At 36.8% G+C, this 14,982-nt stretch overlaps 1 protein-coding gene across 2 annotated transcripts in view; it reads right to left on the bottom strand.

The window, feature by feature from the left end:
• Nucleotides 1-14,982, bottom strand: part of ARHGAP10 (Rho GTPase activating protein 10) — a 161,644-nt gene that overhangs the window by 59,469 nt on the left and 87,193 nt on the right. For both annotated transcript variants that reach the window (XM_075421102.1, XM_075421101.1), the window contains 4 exons: nucleotides 11,422-11,509; nucleotides 10,041-10,099; nucleotides 6,866-6,971; nucleotides 6,084-6,243 (listed from right to left, as the gene is read on the bottom strand). In XM_075421102.1, the coding sequence (XP_075277217.1) occupies nucleotides 6,084-6,243; nucleotides 6,866-6,971; nucleotides 10,041-10,099; nucleotides 11,422-11,509 (413 nt within the window). The remainder of the gene's footprint in view (nucleotides 1-6,083; nucleotides 6,244-6,865; nucleotides 6,972-10,040; nucleotides 10,100-11,421; nucleotides 11,510-14,982) is intronic.

Raw genomic sequence — 14,982 nt, 5'->3', positions numbered from 1 at the left:
GGCACGCACATGAAAATATTGGAAGAATTATCAACTGACTGCCACATCTTGTTTATTCAAAAATCTGTTACATGGTTTGAAACACTCCAACCTCTCCAGTAACACAAAAGCTTACTAGAATTCTGAAAAGTACGTAAAAAGCACAAGCAAATATTGCACTATTATCCATTAGCAATGATCAGAGCAGATGTCATTCAGGTCAGTTTAGCCAATATAATAAAAAAAAAAGTTTGTAAATTCAATACTTCATTTACCATTGAAAGCTGCAATGAAGTGTATTTCTTATGTCACACTGCTTCTGCACAAGAATTTACTATTTAAACTCTGCAGAAGTGCAACAACTTTTCCCCTCTCCATGCCCCCTCCAGCATTTCACAGAATATTTTATTGACGAACAAAATTTTATTTAAGAACATCCATTTTAGCATTCTCCATAAGGACTTCTCGTTTGCCGCCTCCTCCTCCACACATGCAAGCACAGCACCCTGACCATCAAGACTGAAGCAAATGTTAGACAACTGAATTCCACACCCTTATCATTCCTGTTTACTTACTTAGGAACATTGCCTGTGGGCAGTGGAAGATAAGATTTGTATCACTTGGAAATTTCATATGAAGTTCAGAGAAGTTTCCACAAATTAACTGGAAATAACGTAGGCAAATTATGAAGGCAGAAGTCTGTGTCCATATTATTTGTATGTGCCATCTATTTGTAGTGCAGCATCTCAGCAGACCGCTTCTATCCCTGAGAACATGACTTTTGTTTCGATTTTCTTTTTTAAACTTATATGATTACTCACAGTAGATGTTTTGTTTCTTTTCGAGCAGTCTAACAGCATACCAATCCAGGTATTGATCCAGACTCAGTTCCTTTTAATGTCATCAGCTGCAGTCACAAATGCGAGTGGAGATTTGATATACAGCCTTCTTAATATGCATAAACTATATTAAGATTTAGAAAACAATAGTCTTTTATAACAAACAAACAAAAAAAGATTTCCAGCCAATTTACCACACCACGTGTGCACCTCTCACATAGTAGGGCTTTCCGCTATCCACAAGGCAGAGAAAGGGTTTAAAGAGTTTGCACAGACTATAGTGGAATGAAAGAGCTGCTGTGACTTCCACCAGAAATCATGATGAATTTCTTTGCTGTGCCTGCTGCCCTTTCTGCTTTAGACTCAGACAATCATCCTGGTATGTAATCTGAATGAAGTACAGGAATAGTTTCAATGACACTTCTGATTAGTTACGTACTCGAAGTTCGGCACATGCCGAACACCTTCCTGAACGGAGGCTATGTTTTCTTCGCAAATTTTGCCCTAATGGACATGCCTTAATGTAGCGCTTTCCCCCTTCAAGTCAAATCCTTGTTGACTTGAGAAACATTCAGCTTGGGGAGGTTTCAAATCGCTACACTACAGCAAACCACCAAAATTATAATGCATTTGCTTCTTGGTCTTCCGTTGCAGCCAAAGGCAAAGCAACACGAAAGCTGAAGCAAGCCCTCTTTAGTATTTCTCATGTATCCCTTTTACCAGGACTTCAAAAGAACTGCTGTGTTGTCAAAAAATAGTCTTTGTTTAGGTGATGGCAGTGCCACCGTATCGTAAAGCGTTTACCTGCAACAGAACTGCTTTAAACGCGCAGTGATTGCGAAGTGGAGACACATGCCACACCTGACTGTGCCACTTCATACTCTCAAACATTAATATTTCATAAGAAACGATGTCTCCATAAAACTGTTTTGAAAAGAACAAAGCTAAAACAGAGACATATTTTGTCTAAAGTATGTAAAATCTTTACCCCTTATAAAGAGATCAATACAGAAAACAAGTGAAAACAGTATCTGCCTTATATATAGGAACTATTGAGTTTTTCAGAATGAATGTCTTTGAAATAATTTTGCTCATAGGTTGTCCGAGTTCTAGAAAAAGGTACCTTTTACCATGCCTATTCCCTTTCAGCAGACTCTGGGTTCCCAGTCTCCATAAGGGACTTCTGTCTAGCCCCTCTTTTTTTCTTCTGATTTTCTTTCACTGTAATTTTCATCATCTTTCTGTTTTCGGAGTCTTGCTATTTGTGCTCACTATTCTTTCCTCCCCCATATCCTGGTTTAAATATTCCAGTCCCACTGAGATTTTTATTCCAACCTCCTCCCTCGTCTTTCATTTCTTAGACTTCTTTTTTTATCCTGCTTTTTTTTTCCCCTCTTAAAATAATGTTCAGGGAATTGAGAAGCCAAAATGGTTCACATTACCACTGAGGCATCTCTAAATGCCAAATAAATAAGCCCTTTGAATAGTGACATTCATTCCAGCGAGATGCCAAAACATCATAACAAACAGCAAGAGGAACACGTGCATGCTCTTCATGCTGCCATGGAGTGGACTGCCCTTCTTCCTCACTGCAAGTCAAAAAGAAAGACCAGAAGAGCTGAGATGTCCAAGATTTCCAGTCTGTGAAATCCTTGTAAAGAAAAATTAATTTATATCCTTGAAACTCACTTAGGGGAGGAGCAGAAAAGCAATCAAAACCTTTTTTTCCGGTCCAAGTTCACTACCACTTTTCATCAGAGGATTACCTAAAGGCCAAGCAAAGATTGTTCTAGGCATTATACAAGAAGGCCAGGCTGGATTGGGCTTTGAGCAACCTGGTCTAGTGGAAGATGTCCCTGCCCATGGCAGGGCCATTGGAACTAGATGATCTTTAAGGTCCCTTCCAACCAAAACCACTTTTTGATTCTATGATTGTACAAGCACAGCTGCAGTCAGCCTCTGAGTTCGTTACCTTGAGAAAAGGAACACCAAGGAAAGGTACAGCTTGAAAGCAAAATGAAAAATGATGAGACACAAACATAAATTTCCTCATGCTTTTTTAGTGAAGGGGAGGATATGGGACATGGAAATCAAGGGCAACCAGACAGATATGGCAAGGGAGAAGGGGACAAGACTGCCATCTATGAAATGACACCGACTTTAAAGACCTGCAAAGCGAAGGGAAACAAGAGTGCTAGTGCACACAGCCCAGTCAGCACAAAATATGGCAATTCCAGGCAAAGCTATAGAGACGTCCCTTAATTTCAAACCTGAACATGCTCCTACTTTGCCCAGCATTATCTGGCTGGCCTTCCCCTACAGCCATATGACAGAGGCAAGCAAGGCAATTCACAGGTTGCATTTTCCTCTGGGCTGGCCTTCCTTCCACAGCAGAAGGTTCTGAGGGTCCTGGGTAAAATATTGTCTCAGATGTCTTGTTTTTACTTTTTCTTTCAAAGTAGAGATCTGCTTCTACAGCTCATCTTCTGACTGGACATTGAGAAATGCTCTGCCTGGAAGAGACTTATCAATAACTCACAAGACCGAAAGCTAAACAACTATTTCCCTAATACTCTTCTATCCACCTTCTAGTCTTAATCATTGTGCAGTTCTAATGCCCTTAATGTGTGACACATCAGGCTCTACAGTCTACTTCCAGCATTCAATTCCCAGCATTGGTCTGATTTTGCAAAACATGCCCTCTTCAACCTACCATAACTGGTTGACAGCCATGGTTTGGAAATACACATGCAGCCTGTAAACAAGATGAAAATGGTACTGACTGGTTTCTAGCTAGCAGGAAATAAACGTAGGTATCAACAAAGCTTTTAAAAAAAAAATGTAGATATCAACAAAGCTTTAATTAAAAAAAAAAACACACACTCACCAAAAATACACTAAGCATGATATCCTTATATGAGGGCAAGTCCCCATATCCAGGTTGCACATAAATTGCATAAATTGCACAGAAATTCTCTAATTAGGGCTCAGCAGAGTGATGATAGTAGAACGACTGCACCACAATTTCAAAACTAGTAACCCAATTAATTATGTCTCCTCCCAAAAATGAACTGCAGATCTCCTTCAATGAAGCTATCCACACAAGACATAATGAACGTTGATGGAATTTAAAAATATTTGAGGAATCGTAACAAATTTTTACCATTTTGCCTACTGAGTTTCTGTTTTTAAACCAGAAATGTTGATGGCTACTGCTTCCACAGTCTGGAAGTTTTTTAGTCATTTCATTTGCTACAGAGGAAAAATAAATGCCTCTCTGCAGTCTGCCAGAGCCATAAATTACATATGCCTGAAGTGTGAAGTGTTGCTTCAAGTTTGTTTGTGTCAGTGTACCTCCATCTTGACCCCACCACTCTTTTACAATTCCAAACTTTGCTTCTAATAGCACAAGCTGCTGAAAATTAGCAGAGGCAGTGTAGTGGCTGAATGAAATATTTGAAAGTGTTTTAACCCACAGCTGGTGACTTTTCCTAGGACTTCACCAGGGCTATAAATAAAAATGCCCAATGTAAGACTCTTAGAAATTCTGAAAAGCATAGAAATTAAAAACAACAACATAAAATGAAAATTAGACTGACAATAGGCCTGCTTCCAATTAAAAGTAGATCCTCGGTCTACCCTAAGTGAAGAAGGCTCACTTGTAAAAGCAATATATTCGACTATAAAATTTTTGTAATGCCTTAACACACACCTCTCCATTGCCTTTGCTATAAATACACAGAGGTCACACTTAGGGCTTCCCTCCATCTTGGAAGCAGCTCTAGCTTGGGAGAGGCTGCTGCAGGCAGACCACCGATGGCAAGTTCACTGTTAGAAATGACAGTGAAATGACAGAAATCCCTTAAAAAAATTATAGCCTTCTAGTTCTAAAGAACGCATAAAAACAAGGAATTATGGAAAATGATGCAATATCATTTTGATGAACTTTCCATTCCCTGCTTCTCTACATTTTCAGAGGAGCAAGAAAGGCCACTACAACTGCCATTTCAAATGTATAATTCATGTCCAGTTTTTAAAGACATGTGACTGAGCTGGCATAAGAATATGATGGTGCTAATCTGTGGTGATGTAGTGATTTCAATAAGCATAACTCAACCTCAACCTCCATACATTATTACAACACCCTGGCTCTGCTCACTCTTCACTTTCTTACGTTTGTGTGGTCACTGCAATAGCTTAAAAATCATAAGCTTACTGCAAGGTTTACCTTCATTTATAAGGCCCAAAATTAATAGCATGGCTCACAACTCTTGGAATATTTATCGCTTAGAATTTGAGCCACATCTGCAGCACAGTATTTTTCCAGCAGAACAAAACCATATCTGCTCAATGTGTGCATGAGGCCAGCATTACACCTTAAGTCAACTAAGCAAACAAAACCCACCATGTGGCTACAGCTATGCCAACAGAAGCTTTGCCCAGCCTGTATCATTCAGGGAGGTAACATTATTACATTGTCAGAAAAAACTTGAGACAGAGATTATTTAGAGTAGATAAGTCTTGACTTAGATAGCCAGTTTCAACACTGTTAACCTTTAAAAGAAATAACTATTTCAACGCTCAGAGTGCTTAAGAAAGAAGACAGGAAAAAGCACATCATGGAATCTGTCGAAAGCATTTTTTTTGACAATAAGAACAAGGGAGATGCCGCCCATATTCTGGACAATACTTTGTATGTGTAAAGCACCTTAGTAACTGGCAACTACTTCTATTTTCAGTATTACTTCAAATACAAAGGCTTAAAATAACACACATTAGTTGAAAACAAAGGAAACACTAATACCTGGCTCTCTCATAATGCTTTTACCCATAAAATTCAAAGTATAGTAAAGTCTTCTTTTTACTCTGTGAACTCTGAGAAAAATGATGATGTAGAATAATTAATTCAGACCCTGCTCAAAGTGCTTAATGGAAGAGCTAAAATCCGAGCCTGGGCTTTCTCTCTTCCAGTCTTGTATCACTTCTGTGCAGAAAAAAACATATGCAAATATCATAATGAAAATCTATTTGTCTACTATCCACACAAAAGCACCGTTATTGCCAGGAAATACACATTCTGAAATGCCATTTTACCTATGAATAAGAGTACTGATAGAGTATAAATAGCCAAAAGCATTCAGCACATAAAGGATATTCTTTAGAATTAAGCTATTTGTAACATCATACTTAACTCCATATTACTCATTAAGCCTAGCAGATCATTTTAGACAATGCTCAGAAATGGGGAAACGTATCAAAGCTTACCTTCTCGTGATTTTCTATCAGGATTTCAACAACAATATTCTGAAACTTCAGGTCCATGATGGCTGCTACAGTTTCCTCCTGGGGCCTCATTAAGGTTGGTCCAAATACTACCCCTAGATTTGCCACAGTCATTAGGTTCCTCTTGGCATGCTTTGAAACACTTTTTGAAAAGAATTGAAGGAAAAAACAGGAAATAGGTTATGAAAAATTTCCATTACTGTTGGAAATTGCAGTCTACAAAAGAAAACATTACATTTCTTTAATCTATGTTTTAGAAGTTTGTTCTGTGCAAAGTTTCTTCCAATAAAGTCTTACTGAATTCTGGAAAACAGAAAAAAAATTCTTTTAATGGCAATTTAAAAACAAAAGCAATCTCTTACTGAACTTAAATATATCAAATGCACTTAGCGTTGGACCAAGGCAAGTGTGAAACCAACTTAAATTTGCTAACAGATCTCCACTATTCACTTTGCCAGAATTTGTGAAAAGAAAGTATAATGTTCCCTTTCTCACTTCAATCAAACCCTCAACTGCTGGCAGGTCTGCTAAAGTAAATACTTATATGGCTTCATTAACGGATTAGATTTCTGCCTTTCCCACCAAAATATACACAGCATGAGTCAAACGTCTTGTCTGCTTTCGCACGTTTGGTTCTTGGTATTGTGTATGACAGCACTGAAATGGGCTTCAGTTCCAGCCACACTTAAGTAAGATCCTTTGTAGTTAAATGAAGGTAAGGACAAGAGTTCTGACAAGGTAGGAAAGCAGGTCATAACACTTACTTCGCCAAGTGTTTGACCAAAATTTCCAGCATCTCTTTGTTCTTTTCTGGGAGTTTATGGACCAAGAAGTGAACAGCATTAACTCGAGATTCAGGACTCCCGCTTTCTATGGGACATAGAAATAAATAACCATCTCAAAAAATAAAAATGAAATAAAATCCACAGAAACACAAAGCTTCTCCCACCCCTGCAAGGAACCATACTGCACACACTTTGCTTCACCACGTATGTATCTCCAAACATAGCAATATTGAACATATGTGCTTTGTTTTCACAAGTAATTTTGTTCTAGAATTATCAACTTGTTTATTTTGTGAACTCATCTTGCAATCCACCTGCAAAAGTATGCCTTTGTTCATCTATTTTTAAACACCAACAGATGTAGTTATTGTGTTGCTGCATGGGACTCATCTGCTTACAAATATACTGCAAGGTGAGGAGCAATGTTACTGGGTGCCACAGAGTGGAACTGTACTACTTTACATTTTAGCATCATTAATTGATTGTCCTCATTAGAATTCAGTTTTGTTGGTATTATGCAGCTAATGATACTGCATTTATGCCACCTTGCACTGGAAACTGCATAAGATGTGTACAGAAGATTCATATGCTCAGAACGCCCTCTGAAGACACAGAAGAATAATAATGCAAAGAACTACTGAGTGCAATTACTATGATAAAGGGCCCTGAATAACAACAGCATCCCTCTCTAGTACAGTACAGAAATAAAGTAAAAATAAGCAAGGGGCTTTTTATTTTTGTGTGTTGCGTGGTGAATAATTTTGGCCCCTACAGGTTTCATTAATACACAGATGAAAATAAGAATCTGTAAAAGTTTAAAATAATCCCTCTCTTCGTTCTCAAAGTTGTATTAAATCATAAAATTACATCCAATAGTGTTTACAATGAGAAGAGTAGAAGTATTTCTCTTGTATATAATCATACTTAGTTCAAGGTACATAAAGAGAAAAATGTAGAACCTACTCTGAATGCAGGAAGTTTTGACACCAGGACCACTCATCAGGTCCCATTTTACTCTAAGGCAACTTTGATTGTTAAGTGTGTTTCACAGAAAATACCACCATGTTTCTCCAGTGTATATTTCTACATTTTTTTTTTCTTTTTGCATATTGCTACAGATTTTATGGGGCTTTTTTTATTCTTTTGCAGTGAGCACCCCTGCACAGATTGCAAGAAAAAAGGCTACCAAAACGCAAAACGTTTAGCTTTTAGTCAGCTAATCAAAATTCAGACAGCCAGAAAAACATAAGCCTTCTTTAAAGCAAGACTATTTTACATATACGTGAAATCACAAACTCTAATTAAAGAAGAGCTAAGCAACTTAATCACAAGATACAATCAAGGCTTAAATAGTTTCAATATACACTGATATGTATAAAGAAAATTGAAAGGAGAGCCTTTTAATTTCGGCCTCACCTCACCCCCTCACAATAGTTTCACAGAAATGGATGTTCCTTACTGTTCCCAGTGCTGTTGTTTTTTTATAGCCAACATAGGAAACAACATTGACTACCTATTTTTAAGTATACCATAACTCAGATCTGCAATGTTGATTAAATTTCCCTTCACACTATACAGAATCAACCTCTCTACAAAATTGTTTACTACTTATGAACACTGTACTATTTAAAACACGTAACTTCAACTGAATTCCTTTACTGAAAGAGACTATAAAATATAGAAAGGAAAATAAAGAAAGAAACTGCTGGCAAAACTTCATAGGTCAAGAAATTATTTTAACACTTCCAATACAAAAGGGAAAACTCACCATCTAGGTAAGAATGTTGAATTTTGTTTAAGCACTTAGCCTTTAACATGTGCTTTGGCAATGAATTTCATAGGCTAATTCTCATTTTGAATTAAGGACCACAAGTGAACACATTCTGCAGTCCTGGAAAATCATTACAGCAATGTGAAGAAGATAAAGCAATTGTCTCAAAGTTTATTTTAATTTTGCTTACCGCAGTTTGCCAGAAGTGCTACAGGCTGGAAAGAAAATCAGCTAAATATCTGTTTGATACTTTGCCAAAAATTTTCTTACACAGTTTCTCCCCATCCTCTTCCAAAAAAATTCCATGTACATTAGATACCATACAGCTGAACTACAAATGCTGTTGTGTCTTCTCCAAGCCTGTATTTGAAGTGCCATAGTGTAATCTGGCCTGCTCTTTGCTTTTTTTTGTACTAATATATGAGGAACATTCAAGCCAACCTGGATCAGAGCTAACAAGGCACTGAAAACATGGGTCAGGTAGCTGTGCTTTAAGGATTCAAATGAGCCAGAATTAGTGTATTTTCTTTTACTGAGCTTCATACTCTCCATAAACGAAAGGGAAAAAAAAAAAAAATCACAATCTAAGTAGACGTTTATCACTATGTAATTAAGGTAATAAGAATGAACGTTTACAGCATCTACCCAAAAGTTTTTCCATAAAAATAAAAATTGTGCTGTCAAGTCTGTCTCAAGTTTGCCTGTCAATAGATATGTCATATGTGACATACTAGAACTATAATGTCTAGCCAATCAAATGGGATATTCTATACCGTGTGAAGTCACTCTCAGTATTTAAGCGGGGAGCTGGCTGAAGGAGGGGGATTTGCTATTCAGGAACTAGCTGAGCATCGGGTGGCAAGAACACTGTGTGCTGTATATGCTTTTTATCAGTATTATCGTTGTTGTTTTCTTCTCCCTTTGTCATTCTGTTAAACCGTTCTCATCCCAAGTCACATCTTTTGCCTTTTCCTCATGATTCTCCTCCCCATCCCACCCGGGAGGGGGAAGGAGTGAGAGCAACTGCATGATTCTTTGTTGCCAACCGAAGCTAAACCACAGCAGTTTTTGGTGCCCAAGGTGGAGCATGAACTGACCCTGAGATTACAAGTCTCATGCTCTACTGACTGAGCAACATGCAATGCATGTAATATCCCATTTGATTGGCTATTTGGGTCAGCCCAACCAGCTTCTTGGGAAAATTAACTCTAACCCAGCTGAACCCTGGTTAAAACCTACATTTTTTTAAAAAAATATTATTTCTTTTCCCTATATTTTTACAGGGTTGAAAATTTTTTCCGAAATTGCATTTGCAGCGCGCTCATAAGGCCAGAGCAGTACTACAGGAAAAGACTTCTATTTGAACTACGGTCATATATTTACTGGCAGGAACGATGAATTCTCCATGCAACTCATATGTCATCAGTGGCTCTGGAAGGCTTCTGTAAAACAAGGATGACATAATAGGTTTAGCTTTATTCTTTTCTATCTGTATTTATCCTAAGCAGGAAACCTTTTCAACATTCAGTAGTATAATCGTCGCACTGGAGACAACCATTGTTATGGTGGCCCTTGCAGTCAATGACTTCCAGTGTGAACAGAAAACTTGGTACTATCAGGAAAATAAAACTAAATACATCCATTCACCTCCTACGAGCTGAAGTGACACCTCCAGTCTATCATAATGCACCTTTCCAAATTACAACACCGAGACTGTTTCTCAGATGAAGATGGTACACATTTACTATGTAATTAATTCTTCATTAAGCTTTTTAAAATACAAAGAATCACAAGTCAACGCCTTAGTTAAAAGAAATAAAGGTCCTAAAACAGTTAAGTTTGCTGGACAGTAGCCATCCACAATTGAAAATTCTGAAGCATTTCAAATTAAAAAATTGAAATTGAAAACCTTAGTCATCAATGAAAAATGTACTGAATAGCGGAAAACGGAGTTACAACACCCGAGTTAAAACCTTCATTTATTAAGTTGACTCTAGGGATGCTTATTACATACTGAAGTAAATACTCATATAGCAAATACGATAGGCAGGAAATACTTCATCATCTGCTTTTTTTTTTCTTTCTCTCCTTTCCTACACTCCGTAAGAGAGACTTTTATCTTGATAATAGTTCTTCAGCATTCTTTGATAGTGGTTGCAGTAATACTTAATAAAAATAGCAAATTAAAAATACTGTATTTGTGTTACACTGAGAGACACACAAAAGTTCTACATCCTATGTTCTTGGGCAATTTAGTAAAAAATATTTATCAGGAATTGGCCAAGCCATTTAAACAGAGAACATATTGAAAATTCTTACTTTTAACATTCAGAATATTACTACTATTGCACCTAGAACATCAGAGCAAGGACCAGAAGGAAATGAGGAAAATATTTTAAATGTCATAACATTTTCGCTTTTCATTCCACCACATTAAAACACAAAAAGGTAAAAAACCCTTTTAATAATCTTAGCTGACTTTCAGTAATGACTCTCAACAAGTTTACTAACACTTGAAGTTTCTGAACCATCAGTGAAATGCTTAAGTATCTAACAAAAATATTTGGGGGCTTATCTCATACGAACATGAGTGTTAGTGTCGCTAAATTATTTTGCTTCCTCCAAGACAAGTAACAAACATGGCATTTTCACAAAATTAATCTCTATTCAAAAATATAGAAAAAGTAAGTAGTAGCTTAACACACTGCATAGAAGAATCAGAATACAGAATTCATAAAATATAAATAGAGAGAGACAGGCTTACCGCAGATATTGCTTCATAGCACTAGTAATTGTCTTCACTTCCCAATCTACAGAGTTTTCCAGGTCAACTTCATTGCAGGTTTTTGCATCTAGAAAATAATCAGGAAAAGGGGCATGGACAAAAGGGAATTCTAAATCAGTATGCCCTACACGAACAGCAACACATTGAATTTAATCATTATGTATTTGCTCACATGAACGTAGAGGTAATATGTCCTTCTTACTATTAGTTAATACTAAGAAAATCTAATCCAAACTTCTTTATAAATTCTATTTCCATGTTTTGTTTTAAAAAGTATTAACCGCTGTGTTTTTCTTTAATAATGATCACCTTTAATTAAACAGAAAGATGTAGACAAACACAGAAAGATGGACAAAAACAGTTTAGAAAAAGGACCCACTAAGCATAATTCATCTTTTTCTCTTTTCTTTCATTATTTAAAATGCAAGTACAGCTTTTTGAATTCTTTCCATAGCCTTGCTTGTTATTTTGGATTGCTCATGAAAATAGCCAACAAAGTGCAGTATGACCCTTATTGTGCCATCTACAAGATGGCCTGAATGCTTCCCTTACTTGATCAGCTTTAGCCGAAGGGAAAAAATACTTGCTTGCTTGATCACTTGTCAGGTTCACAGAACTCCTCCCATCTTTCACCAGGTTACTCGGTAGAGTCTTACAGTAAGACAGATGAAATTGAATAGTCGTATGTCTGAATGACCCATCAGGTGAAAGATTGTTTGACAGAACATAGAAAACAACGCAGCACGCTGGAATGTTTTGCAATCAAAAAACCCCTTTTGGCCTCAAAACAAGAAGCAATGGCTAGATGACACCAGAAGATCACATGTATATGGCCAAACTAACCCACACATTTGCTAACTTCAAGAGCTTGAGCTTCTGTTTTTATTACTGCTACATGTTTCTGTCAGTCACTACAGTAAACTACAGCAGTAGCTGACACAGATTACATGTTGACCAGTTCATACAATTCAGAATTAATTTGCTACTTTGCTTGTCAGACAAATGACAGACACATTTACAAAATCAAATTAGGATCCCTGATTAAAGGTGCAGTCCTTTTACTGGGACTAAATAATTCTGTTCTAAAGGCTGTGCCAAGCAATTATTTCTGTAACTGAATATTCTCCCTCATTATATCAATTATTTAAATCTCATTTTAAAATACTAGTCAGATAACATTTTCTACCAAATTGTTACTAGCTAACCACAACCTAAAGTACTCAAGATTCTCTCAGGAAAAAAATTATTTTATCATCTTTTTAGCATGATAGCTGTTTCTGTGTTTAAATGCTCTTTTTTAAGAATAAAACCTTTCACGGAGTTAATTAAAAAAAAACTGCCATCACATCAGAAACTAGTGAAATCTATGGAGATTTTGTTACTAAACGACTATGCAATATCCAGTTTTTAAATAACTGCTTAATAATCAAATTCCTTTACAGTCAAAGCATGCACTCAGTTATGTAAAATTTGATGATGAATTTGGGGAGGAAAATAACAAGAATCTGAATTCTAAAGCAAGACTCTTAAAATAAAAACCAGAAGATATTGCTGAAATATTTCATTTTCTCTTTGGAGAGAGGAACCAACAAACCAACAAAATTTGGCCCTGCCACCAAGGCCAAACAATCCCTACTTTGACTGTTGAAGCCATCAAGACTTGAAGACTTTCTTTCCACTTTTGGTTTGACAGTTGCCCTGCATAACTCTGTGCCCCACCACCCCATATATTTAACTGTTCCCGCTCCATTTTTCCCTCTACTTCTCAAAAGTCCCAGGCCATTATATGAACTGGAATTCAACCAGGATTTCAAAAATTACTCTACTAGTTTTCATGCTACTTGTTCACATAGCAGCCACTGTGCACCGAATGGCAACTTTACGCATATAAAAATAACCGTGCACATTCATGGAGCAGCTTTTGACAGATCAGCTCTAAATTTTATGCAATCTTTCTGACAAGAAGGGAGCTAGAGTTTATAAAAACAGTCCAGTTCACTAAACTAGGTTAGAAGGAGACTTCTCTGCTTCCATATGCAACATGCCCACTGTAGGACTGTACGCATACTGTCATTTACCGTATAGAAAATAATAAGGAATTCCATGCTCTTGTTTTGAAAGCTGCTGGTTTTGGGAAAGGCAGAGGTACCTGAAAGTTTTATTGTACAACATGTAATGCCTGGCATTTTTCACACCAGGCAGTATCAGAAACCAAAACTGAACTGATCAGCAGAAACTCCAAGTCCTTAGCAGTCACTTCACCATGAGCAAGGGTCTGTATAGAAGCTGACCTACATCGTAGTTTGTATGAAATCCACGTAGTCAGTTTGTATGAAATGAGCCACATCAGGTCTATTACGTAGATCACAGATGAAACAGGAATTCGTCCCTGACACATTTCAAGAACTGAGCCTCCTGACAGCTGACAATGCATTCTGAATTGCTTATAACAGATCTCCATAACATTGGAATTCCTAACTCTATATCCCTGTTTACAATGAGAGGTCAGATTAATTTAACATTTTTCCTTGAAATGTAATGAGTGTTTTCCTTACTAAATGCCTCAATTAAATTTAGACAAGATTACTGCAGCAAAATAGATCACCATAGCACAATGCTAGTTACAAGTAACTTCGAGGACTAAGTTAACTGCAAAATTAACTTTTTTTTTAAAAAAGCATAATTGCATCTTTAATTGCCGAGTCTCATTTTACAGAAGACTTAGTTTCACTAGATTTTTTACATTAAAGATTAAAATATGTGCATTCACAGTATTAGAAAAGCATATATTGGTCTTCTCATACTCTCTTGACTCTCAATGTACTTTCCCAAATTTTATAGAAAATATTCTGAAAAAGAGACAAAACTACATGCTATTATGCCCCTGGCTGCCATTTGGAAGACTTCTTTTGCACTTTGGGCCTTTCAGACTGTGAACCTCATGGTCAATGATAGGTAGCTTAAAATACTTTGAAATCTCATCAAACATTTTAAAATACAGAAAGTTAATACAAGGTTTTTATTATTCTGAAAAGATCTTTCATATAAAAGGGTATCTAAGAGTATACCCAGAGACAAAGGATTAAAGATTAATCAGTCATTTTAAATTCTCTGTACCACCGTATATCAAAAAGAAACCCTCTTTCTTTATTCTTCTCTGAGGACAGACAGATAAAGAGCACAGATAGAATTGCTTTCAACAAATCACCAGAAAAAGAGCACCTGCTTGCACCCAAACTTTTTTCTGTTCAGTATTTTGCCTCGTCTTGATACCACTGTATTCATCCTACTTCAAATAAACATATGGTAATCTTGGGAATGACAAAAAATGTTTCTAATTCTAAAAAATAACTAAAAGCAGATGCTGGAATCCCCAGTAAACTCTTCCAGCTGCTACTGAACCACTGGCAACCTGAGTTTATTTGATTTGGATACCACTAATGGCAAAGAGGAAAATCTGCCTGCCAGACCTGCACGCCCAAGCTAAGCTAGTAAGTCAAAACTGACAAACATCTTACAATATCAAACGCATTTGACTGA

This window comes from Opisthocomus hoazin, chromosome 5, assembly GCF_030867145.1.
Source record: "Opisthocomus hoazin isolate bOpiHoa1 chromosome 5, bOpiHoa1.hap1, whole genome shotgun sequence".
Lineage (NCBI taxonomy): Eukaryota > Metazoa > Chordata > Aves > Opisthocomiformes > Opisthocomidae > Opisthocomus > Opisthocomus hoazin.
The sequence above is the reverse complement of the archived record's forward strand: the minus strand, read 5'-3'. Positions and strand labels throughout refer to the sequence as shown.